This window comes from Panicum virgatum, chromosome 4K (genome assembly GCF_016808335.1).
Source record: "Panicum virgatum strain AP13 chromosome 4K, P.virgatum_v5, whole genome shotgun sequence".
NCBI classification, from domain to species: Eukaryota; Viridiplantae; Streptophyta; class Magnoliopsida; order Poales; family Poaceae; genus Panicum; species Panicum virgatum.
In genome coordinates this window covers 35,244,190-35,258,927 of record NC_053139.1, presented here as the reverse complement: position 1 = coordinate 35,258,927, position 14,738 = coordinate 35,244,190, and the positions used below count along the sequence as shown (strand labels likewise).

Genomic DNA, 14,738 nt, shown 5'->3' with positions numbered 1-14,738 from the left:
AACCAAGGACGTGCATGATTATTGGTTGATTCAGCAGCTAAGCCTGGTCAGATCAAGTGTGGTGGCCTGTGTTTGGTGTGTTTTGCAGTTTGCACGTGCATCATATATATTGCGTAAAGTACGCAGGTGGTCAACATTTTTAAGGTTGCATTGCATATAATTAACATCTCTATTTATTTGAGAATGAAGGGAGTAATTTTTTTATATGGCCAGGAATAATAATAAAATGTTAACTCAATTCGCAAAAATAATAAAAAAGTTATAGTAGCAACTACCACAACTGATGAAGCCTAAAATTTAAAATCTAGGGGAACTGCCACAGATTCAATTTTAACTCTTCTTTTTGGCTTCGTTGCTGAATGGTAATGAAATCCGGGCGTGGCCCATGATGGGAAAAAAAAAACTCTTCTTTTTGGCATGGACTAAGGGGACTATATATCATGGCATGGTGAAGGCACGGTGTTGCCAATGGACAATTTAAAAGACCTCCGAAGAGGTTTTGGGGGGTGTAAAATTACTGTCTTTTTGCTTGAAAAGTATATATTATTACCACAAAGTCAGATATAAACAAGGTATCGGAATACTCTGTGGTCAAAGTCATGACATCTACTATAGACATCTTGCTTGTTGGTTGCCATTGTTAGAATAAATGGGCCAAGAGCCTATTTAATAAAATGATCAATAAATCCCAAGGCCCATATTTTTAAGGGGTAGTTACAATTGTGATAATACCACGTTGATGGCCATCAACAAATAACCAGAAACTGATCTTTCAATAGCTAGTTAATGGTTGTTAACAAATGACCAAAAACTGATCTTTTAATGGCTGGTTGATGGCATTAACCTGGGTACTCAAAGGTTGGCTGGTTGATGGCATTAACCTTGGTACTCAAAGGTTGGCTGGTTGATGGCATTAATCTGGGTACTCAAAGGTCTCCCCTAAAGCCTAATAAGAGAGGCATCACGTCCTTTGTCTTTCACGGGAAAAAGGAGAGAGCTCCACTACTGTGCTGCATTTTTGCTCATTCCCGTTACGGCGATCTGAGTGCACGGACTTCGCCGGAAGAGCAGGCCTCCGAAGTTGCGCCCTCACCGAGACTCTGCACCCGAGGAGTACAGGAGCGATCAAGTTTTTGGGGAACGCACTTGCGTGACTACTCGCTGCGAACGACTACTTCGTCTACTTCCCGGAGTCGCCTCTGCACAGCGAACACCTGCACGGCATCGAGTTTGATCGGCTACATCGAACAGGCTCGACTAGCGATGTTGGGTACTTTCTGAACTTAATGTTCATGTTTATTATTTTTGTTACTAGCACGTTGGATCATGCTCTTATTTTTATCTATAGAAATGTTATGATTTATGCTCTAATTTTTGGAATTAGAATGAACCGTAATTGGCCTCTAATTCTAGCAGCCATTTCTTGCGTTCCATTTTTTCTATAACAATTTCTTTAAAATAGCTCAAAGACACATGCTTCATTATATTGATTTATTTCAAATAGAATTGGAGCCCCGACTAAAAAAGTTGCAGGGATTGAAACTAATAAGGTGGCAGTCATGTCCAGGATCATTGATGGTGACCCAACAAAACCTAATCAGTTAACCATGAGTTATTTTCGTATGTGGTGGGTTCTGTAGCTGAAATTGAAATTGGAGGTTTTGAGTAGAATGGACACCCACGCCAACCAATTTCGTTGTGTGTGGGCACAGTCGTTCTTGGAAGGAAATTAAGACAGCACAACCAATAATTAACTATGGTGAATTCAAAAAAAAATTGACTATGGTCACCACATATATATATGTGTTGATGCCGTACTACAACCCAGCCATGTTTTCTACATTTCGTTAAGTTCATCAGTTGCGATCACTCACAACTTTCCATAAAACTATATGTATTAGGTCTGAAGCAATCACTATATCTGAAGCAACTTTTTTTTTTTTTTTTTTTTTTGCAGAACAAGCCACGACTAATGGGAAAATTTGGGTTACTCTCCTACCATACAACATTACTTTTATTGTTTTGAAATGCGGATCAGTGTAATTTGGTTGAGCATCAGGTCGTCCTGTGATGTGATGTGAAGAAAGAAAAGTTAAAGTTTTTGGCCTAAGAAAAGTTATAGTTAAGTTTTTGGCCTATAAATAAGAGTGCTACTTCAACTTGAGAAAAGTACCCTACCGACGGAACCATGATCATGGCCTTCAAGTTGGCCATGGAGGGCTTTATTGTGCTGTGCCTTGTGATATCGTCCATGGATGTCCTCGGCGCCATCGCCTCCGGCGTCCTGCAGCCACCACCGATATATGTGTTGGGTGACTCGACATTAGACGTTGGAAACAACAACTTCCTACCAGGACCATCCGTTCCCAGAGCCAAAATGTACTACGGCATCGACTCCCCAGGCGTTCCTGCCGGAAGGTACAGCAACGGCTTCAACGTCGCTGACTTCATCGGTAGGTTTTGCTAACTAACATCGTAATGCTATGTTTTTATTTCATATTCATGCATATTGTTTATCGGCATTTATTTGTAGTTCTTGTAGTAATGCATATGGGGAATAATATAATTCTTTGTTTGGTGTATCTATGTGGTTACATACGCCGCAGCAAAGAGCATGGGATTCTTGAGTAGCCCTCCGCCTTATCTGATGCTGGCGCCAAGCACAGGCCTTCTGGTCTCCACCGCTCTCGAAACTGGTGTGAACTATGCTTCCGGAGGATCTGGCATCCTTGACGTCACTGTAATAATAAGTGCACTCCATCTCCTACCACGACCTTTACTTTGCATCAAGAAACTTTAATAAACAAGCATGCTGCATGCTTGCGTAATGCAGAACGCCTGGCAACAGATCATCCCGCTGTCGAAGCAGGTGCAGTATTTCAATGACACCAGGGCTAAGATGGTCGCCGCCGTGGGCTCTGCTGCGGCGGACGCCCTGCTCGCCAGGTCCGTGTTCCTCATCAGCGTCGCTAACAACGACCTCTCCGGGTTCACCATTTGGGAGCTGATGCAGAATAGGTCGGCTGCGCAACAGCCCAGTGACGCGGCTGCGTTCTTGGCATACCTCATCTCAAACTACTCGGCCACCATCACGGTACGTACGGCACCCACCGATCATGATCGATCTTCCCTGCTCGATCATTAATTGCACCCACATGTGTGTATGCAGGAGCTGTACGCCATGGGCGCAAGGAAGTTTGCCATCGTCAACGCGGCGCTCATCGGGTGCACGCCGGCGGCGCGGGTAGTGTCCCAACCGTTGGGAGCGTGCGCCGAGGGCGTGAACCTGCTCGCCGCCGGCTTCAACGTCGCACTCCGGTCGCTGCTCGCCACCGACCTCGCCCCAAGGCTGCCGGGCCTCGTATACTCCCTCGCCGACTCCTTCGTCCTCATGAAGGACTTCTTCGCCGACCCACCGGCGTGGGGGTTCACCAACATCGCCAGCGCGTGCTGCGGCGATGGCTTCCTGCTCGCGCAGTCAGCCTGCATGCCCACCTCCAAGGTCTGCCCCACCAGATACGAGCGTGACCAGCACATCTTCTGGGATCCCTTCCACTTTTCCCAGCGGGCCTCTTTCCTCACGGCCCAAGCATTCTACGATGGGCCGTCCAAATACACCACGCCCATCAACTTCATGCAGCTGGCACAGTCCATTTAACGATAACAAGGAAATAATGCTATCTCCGTTCAAGAAAGAATTCCAAGAAGAAGATAGTATAGTGTATATATACACACACACACACACACGAGGAGATTGTTGTGCTCGATCACGTATAGTACATGTAATGTTATCGAGAAAAAAACATATATATGCAATCATGAATAAATTTAATTACTCCCGCATATATATAGTAAATGGCCCTTGAGAAATTTGCTTCGACAAGTAATAAATATCCATATATTGCATTGGAAGATGTTGTCAGTTAACCATGAGTTATTTTCGTATGTGGTGGACTGGTGGGTGCTGTAGCTGAGATTGAAATGGAGGTTTTGAGTAGAATGCACGCCCACGCCAACCAAGTTCGTCGTTGGATTGAAATTAAGACAGAACAACCAATTGACTATGGACACCACAAATATATGTGTTGATGCCGTACTACAACCCAGCCATGTTTTCTACATTTCGTTAAGTTCCTCAGTCGCGATCACGCACAATCAACTTTCTATAAAATTAAACTATATGTATTAGGTCTGAAGCAATCTGAAGCAACTTTTTCCTTTTTTTGCAGAACAAGCCACGGCTAATGGGAAATTTTGTGTTGCTGTTCTACCATATAACATTATTTTTCTTGTTTTGAAATGTGGATCAGTGTAGTTTGGTTGAGCTTCAGGTCGTCCCATGATGTGATGTGATGTGACGTGAAGAAAGAAAAACCATAACTATTAAGTTTTTGGCCTATAAATAAGTGTTACTTCAAGTTGAGCAGCAGGTACCCTACCGACACAACCATTGGTCATGGCCTACAAGTTGGCCATGGGGGGCTTTTTTTCCTAGTATGCCTTGTGATATCCTCCATGGATGTCCTCGGCGCCGTCGCCAGCAGCGTCCTGCCACCGCCGCCGATGTATGTGTTGGGGGACTCGACGATGGACGTTGGAAACAACAACTTCCTACCGGGGCCATTCGTTCCCAGAGCCAACATGCCCTACTACGGCATCGACTTCCCAAGCGTTCCTACCGGAAGGTACAGCAACAGCTTCAACATCGCTGACTTCATCGGTAGGTTTTATCTGCTAATTAACTTACATCGTAATGCTATGTATGTTTTTTATTTCATATTAATCATGCATATTGTTTATTGGCAATATTTGTAGTTCATGTAGTAATAATGCATATTGAGAATATATATATATATATATATATATATATATATATATATATATATATATATATATATATAATGCTTTGTTTGGTCTGTACATGCATGCGGTTACATGTACACATATGCCACAGCAAAGAGCATGGGATTCTTGAGTAGCCCTCCGCCTTATCTGATGCTGGCGCCAAGCACAGGCCTTCTGGTCTCCACCGCTCTCGAAAGTGGTGTGAACTATGCTTCCGGAGGATCTGGCATCCTTGACATCACTGTAAGTGCTGCATATGCACTAGGCCTCTACTATTTTGCATCAAGAAACGACTTTAATAAATAAATAAACAAGCATGCATGCTGCATGGATGCGTGATGCAGAACGCCTAGCAACAGAACATCCCACTGTCGAGGCAGGTGCAGTACTTCAACGACACCAGGGCAAAGATGGTCGCTGCCGTGGGCTCCGCTGCGGCGGTGGATGCCCTGCTCGCCAGGTCCATGTTCCTCATCAGCGTCGGCAACAACACTACCGGAAAACACAAAATTGCTGAGTGTCTCCAGCTTTGCCGAGTGCCACACCACGGGCAAAAAAGCTGGCACACGGCATGACCAATTTTTAGCGAGTGCTGGCCCTCGGCAAACAAGGGCACTCGGCAAAGCTCAAACTTTGCCGAGTGCCTATATCTGCCACTCGACAAAGTATCTTTCGCCGAGTGCCCAGTCTCTAGCACTCGGCAAACTTGCTTAAAAATTCTTTTTTTGGACCTTCAAATTTTTTTGTTCTCTACTTAAATTTGAGAATTTAATCCCTAGTAACATAAAATACTTTTATTGATTAGTTTAATATATTCTATTATTTTTTTGCAGGGAATAATCGGTCGAAGTTAATTTAAAATTAGAAGAGGGTCAAAATTTATGTACCTAAATCAAAACTGATGCCGTATGCGCGAAAGAACTTAAAAGTTGAAGCATCTTTATCAGAAAACTTGATCACAAGCGTGTGCACCGACGTTCGGAAAAAACCCAAAATAGCATACAATGTCTGAAAATCATGGGACTTGTGCAAATCGCTTGGTTTCATGGGAGGATAGTGTGGAAAAAAAATTGACAGTGTTTCTGACACGTGACAAGGTACACCGCTTACAAGCCCGAGGATCTCCGAAAAAGTTTCAGAGAGCACGTAGTATCCGGTTGGATTTTTTGTTGAAATGAAAGTCAAATAGGATTTTCAATGTGAAACTTTTTATATAGAGAAATAACAACAAAATATGTGTCCTGTGAAAATTTGGTTAATTTTTTATTTTGTTATCTGTATATAAAATTATTTTTGGCACACATTGAAAATCAATATATTTAGTTTCAACTTGATCTCTACACGCATGAAATAATAGGGTTTTTTGCATGAAATTATGAACCATAAATTGTTGCATTATTTTGGCAAATTATTTAGTTGATAGTCACTAAATTTTTGTTACATACCTCATAAAAACGAATTTGTTGATATAAATTAAATTTGACTTTAGAAACACATGAAATAATAGGTTTTCTTGCATAAAATCATGAAACTTGAAATACAAATTGTTTTAATTTGAGTTTAAAATAATTATGCATGAAACTTTGTTTTTAAATTTGTATCTTAATTATATTTATTTTGCAAGTAAGAAGTGAAATGTAAAAAAAATGTATTTGCCGAGTGCCGGGCACTCGGCGAACCATTACTTTGCCGAGTGGCTGCGATCCGGCACTCGGCAAAGAGCTGATTAAATTTTTTTTAACTCTTTGCCGAGTGCCAGGTCGAGCGGCACTCGGCAAAGCCGATCCGACACTCGGCAAAGAGCGCATCAGGACTCTAATTGGGGCGCCCCGCACTCGACTCCCCACACTCATTCCTCTCCAAGCCGCCCTCCTCCACGCCGCGTCCTGTCGACTCCCCATGCCCTCCTGCACGCCGCCCGCCTCCCGCCACCCTCCTGCCCGCCGCCGCCTCCCGCCGCCTCCCCGCGCATCCCGTGCGGTTCCCGCCTCATCTCACCGCCTCCCCGCGGGCCCCGACGCCGCCGGAACGTCTCCCCGCCGCCGCCGGAACGTCTCCCCGCCGCCTCCCGCCGCTCTGCACCGCCCGGCGGCCGAGGCCCGCGGTCGCCGCGCCTCCACGCTGCCCGGCGCAGGAGGGCGCGACCCGCCGCCGGGACTGCCGGTCCTCGGCGCCCGAGGACGCGCCATTCAGCGCCGGCGACTGCCTCCCCACTGCCGTGGAGGCGCCACCCCATCTTCCTTAAGGTAATTTGTTTATTTTTTTAAGTAAATTGTTAAGTTGGATTTGTTTGTTGTAAATTAGATTAGTATTATATTCTTTAGGTAGATTTAGTTTTTAGATAGATATAGATATTATTTATTTAGTTTATTTAGAATGATTTAGTTTATTTAGTTTAGGTAGATATAGATTTTTAGGTAGATATGCATATTGTTTATTTAGTTTATTTAAAATGATTTAGTTTATTTAGTTTAGGTAGATATAAATTTAGAGATTAATTGTTTAATTAGTTTAGTTAAACTTGTTTAGTTTAGGTACATATTAATTGTTAATTGTTTATTTAATTTATTTAGACTTTTTAGCTTACATATACTAGTTTAGTTTATTTAGACTGATTTTAGATGTTAATTGTTTATTTAGTTTTTAAGACTGGTTTAGTTTATTGATAACAAAATGATATATTTAGTTAGTTTATTCATAATTATATTTTGAAAATCAACATACACCAGTTATGCGTCTCCCGTTCGAAATAGATACGGTTGCAAATATGCAGATATTTGCATATTGATGGCCGTATCTGTTTCGAATTGTCCACGTTTTTGGACAGCCCGAGGATGCGTAGATGGGGTTAGTTTATATGGTCCACTCCGATCCGAGGCAGAGTTTCGGCATCATCTCCCTGTTGTTCTTCAGATACACAATCTCCCTTTCGCTGACATCTTTGAAGATGAATGACCGTGAGTGGATGTACACCGGCCGGGTAACTCGAGCTAGCATGACCAATGAATGGATTGAGAAGACCAACGAGTTCTTGGAAGGGGCATGGGCGCAAGCTGAAGGGTCGAGTTTTATGTGGTGTCCCTGCAGCAGTTGTGGAAACCAGAAACGAAAGACAAAGAAGGTCATGGGCGAACATCTTGTCAAGTATGGGTTTACGCCAGACTATACCCAGTGGATCTTTCACGGTGAAGCGCATCGTATGAGGGACGAGGTCGTGAGGCAACGCATCGATGAATGTGATGCTGCTGGTGGGATTGGAGACATGTTAGACGACTATGAGGAGGCAAATTTCGGTGAAGGACCGCAGGAGGAGGAGCCAGAGGCAACCACAAAGGCATTTTACGAGATGTTGGAGGCGGCACAGAAGCCCCTTCATGGCCAAATAAAGGTTTCTCAGCTGGACGGCATTGGACGCCTAATGGCCTTGAAGTCCCAGTTTGGGCTGAGTCGTGACGCCTTTGATAATATGTTGACCGTTTTTTGCAGCATGCTTTTGGAAGATCACATTCTGCCCAAGATAATGTATCAGGCGACGAAAATCCTTAGTGCACTGAAGATGCCATATGAGCGGATACAGTCTTGTCCTAATGGGTGCATCTTATTTAGGAAAGAGCACGAGGATGAAACTTACTATCCAAAATGCAAAGCCTCAAGGTTCCTGGAGGTGGATGCTGGTGACGATCAGCCTAAGAGGCAGCTCACGATTCCTGTGAAAATCGTACGTTACCTTCTGTTCATTAAGAGGATCCAAAGGCTCTATATGACCAAGGAAACCGCGAAACAGATGACATGGCACAAAAAAGGTGTTCGATACAACCCAGATAAGATGGTGCATCCCTCCGACGGTGAGTCATGGACTCATTTTGATGAGATTCATCATGAGAAAGCTAAAGAAGGTCGTAATGTACGTGTTGCGTTGGCAACCAATGGGTTCAATCCTTATGGTATGATGGCCGCATCGTACTCATGTTGGCCCGTGTTCGTTATTCCCTTGAATCTCCCCCCCCCCCCGGCGTTTTCTTTCAACGACAAACCATATTTGTGTCGTTGATTATTCCTGAGCACCCAGGGAATAAAATGAGTGTTTACATGGAGCCTCTAATTGATGAGTTGATCAAAGCATGGGAGAAGGGGGTGTGGACGTACGATCGAGCGACAAAGACAAACTTCAGAATGTATGTGTGGTACCACTACTCCCTGCATGACCTCCCAGCGTATGGCATTTTCTGCGGATGGTGTACTCATGGAAAGTTCCCATGCCCAACATGCAAGGCAACTCTACAGTTCATTTGATTGAGAAACGGGGGCAAGTATTCGTTGTTTGACAAACATCGACAATTCCTTCCTGCTGACCATCCATTTAGAAGAGACATTAAGAACTTCACGAAAGATGTCGTAGTTACACAACCTGCACCGCAGATGCTGACGGGTGTCGTGCTTCATGCTCAGATAGATGCTCTCCAGGTCAATGATGCAGGTGGTTTTGTGGGATATGGCGAAGAACATTCCTGGACTTAGATCTCTGGCTTGTGGAGGCTTCCCTATATTAATGATCTTCTCCTTCCACACAACATTGATGCCATGCACACCGAAAATAATTGGGGCGAGGCTCTTTTTGGATCTGTCATGGACATCCCTGATAAGACGAAGGACAACATCAAGGCTCGAGTGGATCTGGCAACATTTTGCGATAGACCAAGATACGAAATGAAGACTCTGAGACCAGGGAGACAATGGAGGAAGACTCCGGCGGATTTCATCCTAACGAGGCCCCAAAAAACGGAAGCACTAGAGTGGATCCAAAAGTTACAATTTCCAGATGGGTATGCAGCGAATCTGAGGAGGGGAGTTAATTTGACTATGATGCGAATCAACGGGCTAAAGAGTCATGACTACCACATATGGATTGAGTGGCTTCTTCCGTTGATGGTTCGAGGCTATTTCCCTGATAATATATGGCGAGTGCTGGCAGAGTTGAGCAATTTCTTCCGCCAGCTGTGTGCTAAGGAGTTATCTCGGGCCGTCATTTTGGACATGGAAAAAGTGGCCCCTGTGTTGCTATGTAAGCTGGAGAAGATCTTTCCACCCGCCTTCTTCAATCCGATGCAGCATTTGCTTCTATACCTTCCGTACGAGGCACGGATGGGGGGCCTGTGTAGTATTGTTTATCTTGACTAATTCGTTCACTCCTTTTGATTTCAGGTAACTAAACAAAGATGCCAGGCGGTCACAAGATGACTTGGCTGAGCTCCTTGTACAGGGGCAGTGGTGGAGGAGGCGACAGTGGGTCCGACGCACCCGAGGGGTCCGGGAGCCGTAGTGTTCGCAAAGGTGGTGGAGGAGGGGAAGGAAAAGGGAGAGGGAGAGGGAGGGGTGGTGGAGGAGGTAGTGGGAGTGGTGGAGGAGGTAAGGTGAGGAGGAGGAGGGAGATGACCCCTTCTCCTATAGAGGACGAGGAGGAGGAGGAGGAGGAGGAGGAGAAGAAGGAGGAGAGAGAGGAGCAGGGGAGCGAGGAGGAGGAGGAGGAGGAGTAGCAAAGGGTGGAGGACCAGGGGAGCGAGGACGAGGAGGAGCACGTGGTGGGGGAGGACGAGGAGGAGGCCGAGGAGAGGGTGGAAGGAGGTGAGCGCGAGGTGTGGTTGCGTGGACCGTCGCAACTCCCGCGACGTCTGATACTTCTAGCGAGACGCCCGATGATTCGGCCACTAGAGCCTAAGTATGTTAGTACTTATTTATTATGCATCACATATATTTAAAATCACAATACTAACTAAAATTTTACCTTAAATACTCTTGCAGGGGGTGGTTTTTTGTGCAGCCTGGTGAGCACAAACGGAAGCCCAATGGTATCTTGGGTCTTCTATGCCGGCTGCACTTCCCCGGGCTTGTGATGCATGCTGGGGTCCTGGAGCCGGCATACACGTGGGACCACTACATGGCCAGCCCAGACGCTACTGATCGCGAAGGAAGGAACTTCACCACCAAAGTGAGGTGGGTGGTCGGGGAGTTGTGGGTAAGTCATCCTCGCACTAAAATGGTCGAAATATCGCATTTTGTTTCAATTTTTGGAATGATGATTGCAATTATCTTGTGAGTATATATGCAGGATTTCTACAGGTGAAAGGAAGGCTATGAGGCCCAGGCGAACGAGTAGGCTCACCAGGCTTGCTACAAGCTGGTGAAGGACCTGCACTACGAGGCACGTGTTCAGGCCGTCGTTGTGTACTGCGCCGAATTCGAGAAGAGGATAGTCAAGAAACCAGCCGCAAGGGACATCTTCCTCACGTGAGACCAGTACTTAAGGGTAAATAAATGCCATCTCTACTCATTTATCTTATATTTGATATTACAATATGTCATGCACTTCATTACATTTAGGTGCCTCCGAACTGGTGCGCAAACAAGGCCGAGTGCTGGTCTATGATGGTGGACAAGTGGATCAGCAAGGACTGAGCCCGCCAGCACGCCTTATGCCGGGAGCGCCGCTTGATGATGCCGGGTCCGGCACATCATCAAGGGAGCCTTAGCCTCGGCGAGTACAAGAAAACTTGGGTAAGTTCACTAATTTCTCCATTCTTTCTAAAGCTATATTTTGAATTCTTACTAATCATCTTGTTGATTTCTTGGCAGTCGGAGTCTCATCCAGGCCAGTTTTGCAATGACTTCACGGCGTACGCCATGTCTCACATGGGCAGGGCGACGTCGGACGTGGCCTACAACCCGGCGGCTCCACCAGAGGCCTACACAAACCCAACCATCCACGCGCGCATCAATGCGTACACGGAGGTGGGAAGGGCGCTCCACGGGGAGACTTGGGATCCGGCCACCGTGCCACTCTCCGGAGAAGCCATCATGAGGGCGGGACAAGGGAAGAAGCACGGGTGGTACTGGATCGCCAACAGCTTGGTCGACACGGCGAGTAGGCCCAGTCTCTCGCAGCTTAGGGCAAGTACCACCGACTCGACCCCGCCCATATGCTCACGGCCTGAGACTTCAGTGGCCAGCGTGCACCAGAGACAGGTTAGTTTAGATTTAGTTGTCGTTCTATGATTAAAATGAAACTTTGCTTCGTATTGTAACATGGAGGTTAAAATCTTGTAGGCCGAGATGGAGGCAAAGTTTGAGGAAAAGAGGAGGCGCCGAATGGAGATCGAGGCCAAGCTGGAGCAGGAGCGGAAGCTGAGGGAGGAGCAGTCGGTTATATTGCACAGCATGGTCACCTGGATGCAAGGACTTGGCGCGTCGATGAACTATGCAGCGCCGCCTCCTCCCTTCGCCTTACCAGCTCAGGCTTACTCTCCTGCAGGACCTTCTGGCACTCCCGTGAGTATGCTTTGTTAGTAGATATTATTATATTTTTTGTTATGCTTCTTCAATTTATGTGTTCCTAATTGCAGAATCAGTCGTGGAACGCATCGAACGACCCTCCTCCGGACCAGAACTCGCCGGCGGCCCAGTGGCCAACTTGGTCCCACGGACCTGAGCAGTAAGTGCCTTGTAGTACTAGTGGACTTGTGACATTAATCGGGGACATATTCTATGTATTGGACTCATTCTGTGTATCGGACTTATTATACGTACCGGACTCATTCTATGTGATGGACTTGTGTTATGTATCGGACTTGTGATATATGTGATGGACTTGTGTTATTTGTATCGGTGTTATTGTCGTATTTATCAATTATATATTTGTTATAATAACTGCCTGTAATGTCCATGTATTTAGATATATTTCTGTTATATTTGTATGAAAAAACAAAGAAAAGTGAAACCAAAAAAAAAATTGTCCACTTTGCCGAGTGCATAAGTCAAAATACTCGGCAAAGTGGCCTTCACAGGATCAGCAGAAAAGATTCTTTGCCGAGTGCTAAACTCCTGGCACTCGGCAAAGCTTTGAAAGTTTGCCGAGTTAATTGCCGAGTGTCGGCATCTGGCACTCGGCAAAGCCCCCGGCAACAGTCGCCCCACGTGGCGGCTTTGCCGAGCGCCAAGGCTCTCGGCAAACTCTTTGCCGGCAAAGCCCCTTTTGCCATCAGGGGCTTTGCCGAGTGGGCTTTGCCGAGTGTTACACTCGACAAAGACTTCACCGAGTGTAAACAGGCCTTTGCCGATTGTAACTGGCACTCAGCAAAGTCTAGAAGTCCGGTAGTGAACGACCTCTTCGGGTCGCTGCTGCGCAACAGCAGAGTGACGCCGCCGCGTTCTTGGCATACCTCATCTCAAATTACTCGGCCACCATCACGGTACGTACGGCACCCAGCGATCATGCGTGATCGATCTTCATCCCCGCTCGATCGATCCAGAGCTAACAACGCATGCGTACGTGTATGCAGGAGCTGTACGCGATGGGCGCCAGGAACGTCATCAACTCGGGGCTCATCGGTTGCGTGCCGGCGGCGCGGGAGTTCCAACCGTTGGGAGCGTGCGCCGAGGGCGTGAACCTGCTCGCCGCCGGCTTCAACGTCACCCTTCGGTCGCTGCTCGCCACCGACCTCGCCCCAAGGCTGCCGGGCCTCGTATACTCCCTCACTGACTCCTTCGTCCTCATGAAGGACTTCTTCGCCGACCCACCGGCGTCGGGGTTCACCGACATCGCTAGCACGTGCTGCGGCGATGGCTTCCTGCTCGCGCAGACACTCCAGTGCCTGCCCACCTCCAAGGTCTGCCCCACCAGATCCGAGCGCGACCAGCACGTCTTCTGGGGAGCGGCTGTACGATAGACACGGAAACCATCGCCCGAAAGATATTAGATGGGGCGTGATCAGTCCAACAATTGGACTGTTTAGTCACGATGATGTCACTTATGTGCATATAAATTTGAAACTAAAAAAAGCTACAAGTATAAAACCAAGCATCCAAATTAAATTTGGATTATATCATTGTCTTTTTTATGATAAAATCTTCAAAACAAGACCACACTTGTCCATGTTTGCATAATATTTTTTAAAAATATTTTATTTTACACTAAATAATTATTTTCAGATTCTGGGAACAAATAATTTAACAAGACGAACAAAACATTAAACATAACGAACAAATAATAATATACAACGAACAAAATACTAAACATCGCAAACAAATGGATAAACATCACGAAACAATTTTATTCTACAAAGCGAACAAATAGATTAATGTCACGGAACATTTGATTGTATATGAGCTTTAGAATAAAAAAGAGAGAAAAAGAAAAATAATAAATACAAAGCAGGAAAAAGAAATGCGTGATGAGAGCTGCCGCTGGTTGCCCAACGAGCTCCACTGGCGGGCGCGCTCATGCTGTGCTCGTTACAGGTTGGACAGCAAATTAATTAATGGGCCGGATTATTCGCACCATCAGCCCACTAGTATTCCTTGAGGCGATAGCATCGCCCATGCGATATATAGCTATCGCACGTCTTCTGGGATCCCTACCACTTTTCCCAGCAGGCCTGTTTCCTCACGGCCCAGGCATTCTACAACGGGCCAACCAAGTACACCAAGTCCATCAACTTCATGCAGCTGGCGCAGTCCTCCACTTAATAATGATAATAACACATTAACACGGAAGTGCTCTCCCCCGTCCAAGAAATAATTTCCAGAAGAAGAGAGTAAAGTTCCAATAGCATATATCCAACCAAAGGAGACTCTATGCACCTACGAGGCAACTCCATTTTTTGAGTCTTAATGTTCTGAAAGAACCATAGATAAGTGAATAGGGCACTCGTCCACTGAGGAACTATGATGAAACGATCAATCAATAATCAACCAAGTACAAGTATTCAATAAAAATCAAGAGCAAAAACCAATTGGTTACCCGTCTGGCTGAACTTTCGCTTCCTATATGTCATTCCTTGAGATTCGACCGATTTGTTGGTGGCTTGAACTCAAGGCTACCGGCTGCGCACGCACTCAAT

At 45.9% G+C, this 14,738-nt stretch overlaps 3 protein-coding genes and 1 long non-coding RNA gene across 5 annotated transcripts; all 4 read left to right on the top strand.

The window, feature by feature from the left end:
- Positions 1-2,157: 2,157 nt before the first annotated feature.
- Positions 2,158-3,870, top strand: LOC120703711 (GDSL esterase/lipase At5g55050-like). Of its 2 annotated transcripts, XM_039987872.1 has the most exons (5): positions 2,158-2,453; positions 2,607-2,740; positions 2,834-2,946; positions 3,019-3,094; positions 3,170-3,870. In XM_039987872.1, exons 1-5 carry the CDS (start codon positions 2,189-2,191, stop codon positions 3,656-3,658), a joined length of 1,077 nt encoding a protein of 358 aa, XP_039843806.1. In that variant the 5' UTR covers positions 2,158-2,188; the 3' UTR covers positions 3,659-3,870. The 2 variants fall into 2 exon arrangements, with proteins under 2 accessions (XP_039843806.1, XP_039843805.1); XM_039987871.1 differs by having other exon boundaries at positions 2,834-3,094.
- A 550-nt stretch (positions 3,871-4,420) lies between these two features.
- LOC120703710 lies at positions 4,421-5,333 on the top strand. Its single transcript, XR_005687173.1, has 3 exons — positions 4,421-4,720; positions 4,955-5,088; positions 5,190-5,333. It is a non-coding gene; the product is annotated as an uncharacterized LOC120703710 (long non-coding RNA).
- Positions 5,334-10,399: 5,066 nt separating this feature from the next.
- LOC120703709 lies at positions 10,400-12,501 on the top strand. The gene is made up of 7 exons (XM_039987870.1): positions 10,400-10,561; positions 10,645-10,858; positions 10,952-11,149; positions 11,224-11,397; positions 11,476-11,865; positions 11,947-12,168; positions 12,243-12,501. Exons 4-7 carry the CDS (start codon positions 11,335-11,337, stop codon positions 12,333-12,335), a joined length of 768 nt encoding a protein of 255 aa, XP_039843804.1. The 5' UTR covers positions 10,400-10,561; positions 10,645-10,858; positions 10,952-11,149; positions 11,224-11,334; the 3' UTR covers positions 12,336-12,501.
- A 689-nt stretch (positions 12,502-13,190) lies between these two features.
- LOC120702170 (GDSL esterase/lipase At2g23540-like) lies at positions 13,191-14,368 on the top strand. The gene is made up of 2 exons (XM_039985915.1): positions 13,191-13,534; positions 14,235-14,368. Exons 1-2 carry the CDS (start codon positions 13,191-13,193, stop codon positions 14,362-14,364), a joined length of 474 nt encoding a protein of 157 aa, XP_039841849.1. The 3' UTR covers positions 14,365-14,368.
- The last annotated feature ends 370 nt before the right edge of the window (positions 14,369-14,738 follow it).

What these genes read in the sequence shown, in the direction of transcription:
- LOC120703711 (XM_039987871.1), top strand. Translation starts at nt 2,189, where the DNA reads ATGATCATGGCCTTCAAGTTGGCCATGGAGGGCTTTATTGTGCTGTGC. An exon ending in CAACGTCGCTGACTTCATCG is followed by an intron (nt 2,454 to 2,606) that starts GTAGGTTTTGCT and finishes CATACGCCGCAG; the next exon opens with CAAAGAGCATGGGATTCTTG. An exon ending in CTGGCATCCTTGACGTCACT is followed by an intron (nt 2,741 to 2,833) that starts GTAATAATAAGT and finishes TGCGTAATGCAG; the next exon opens with AACGCCTGGCAACAGATCAT.
- LOC120703709 (XM_039987870.1), top strand. Translation starts at nt 11,335, where the DNA reads ATGATGCCGGGTCCGGCACATCATCAAGGGAGCCTTAGCCTCGGCGAG. An exon ending in GCGAGTACAAGAAAACTTGG is followed by an intron (nt 11,398 to 11,475) that starts GTAAGTTCACTA and finishes ATTTCTTGGCAG; the next exon opens with TCGGAGTCTCATCCAGGCCA. An exon ending in CCAGCGTGCACCAGAGACAG is followed by an intron (nt 11,866 to 11,946) that starts GTTAGTTTAGAT and finishes AAAATCTTGTAG; the next exon opens with GCCGAGATGGAGGCAAAGTT.
- LOC120702170 (XM_039985915.1), top strand. Translation starts at nt 13,191, where the DNA reads ATGGGCGCCAGGAACGTCATCAACTCGGGGCTCATCGGTTGCGTGCCG. An exon ending in ACCAGATCCGAGCGCGACCA is followed by an intron (nt 13,535 to 14,234) that starts GCACGTCTTCTG and finishes TATATAGCTATC; the next exon opens with GCACGTCTTCTGGGATCCCT.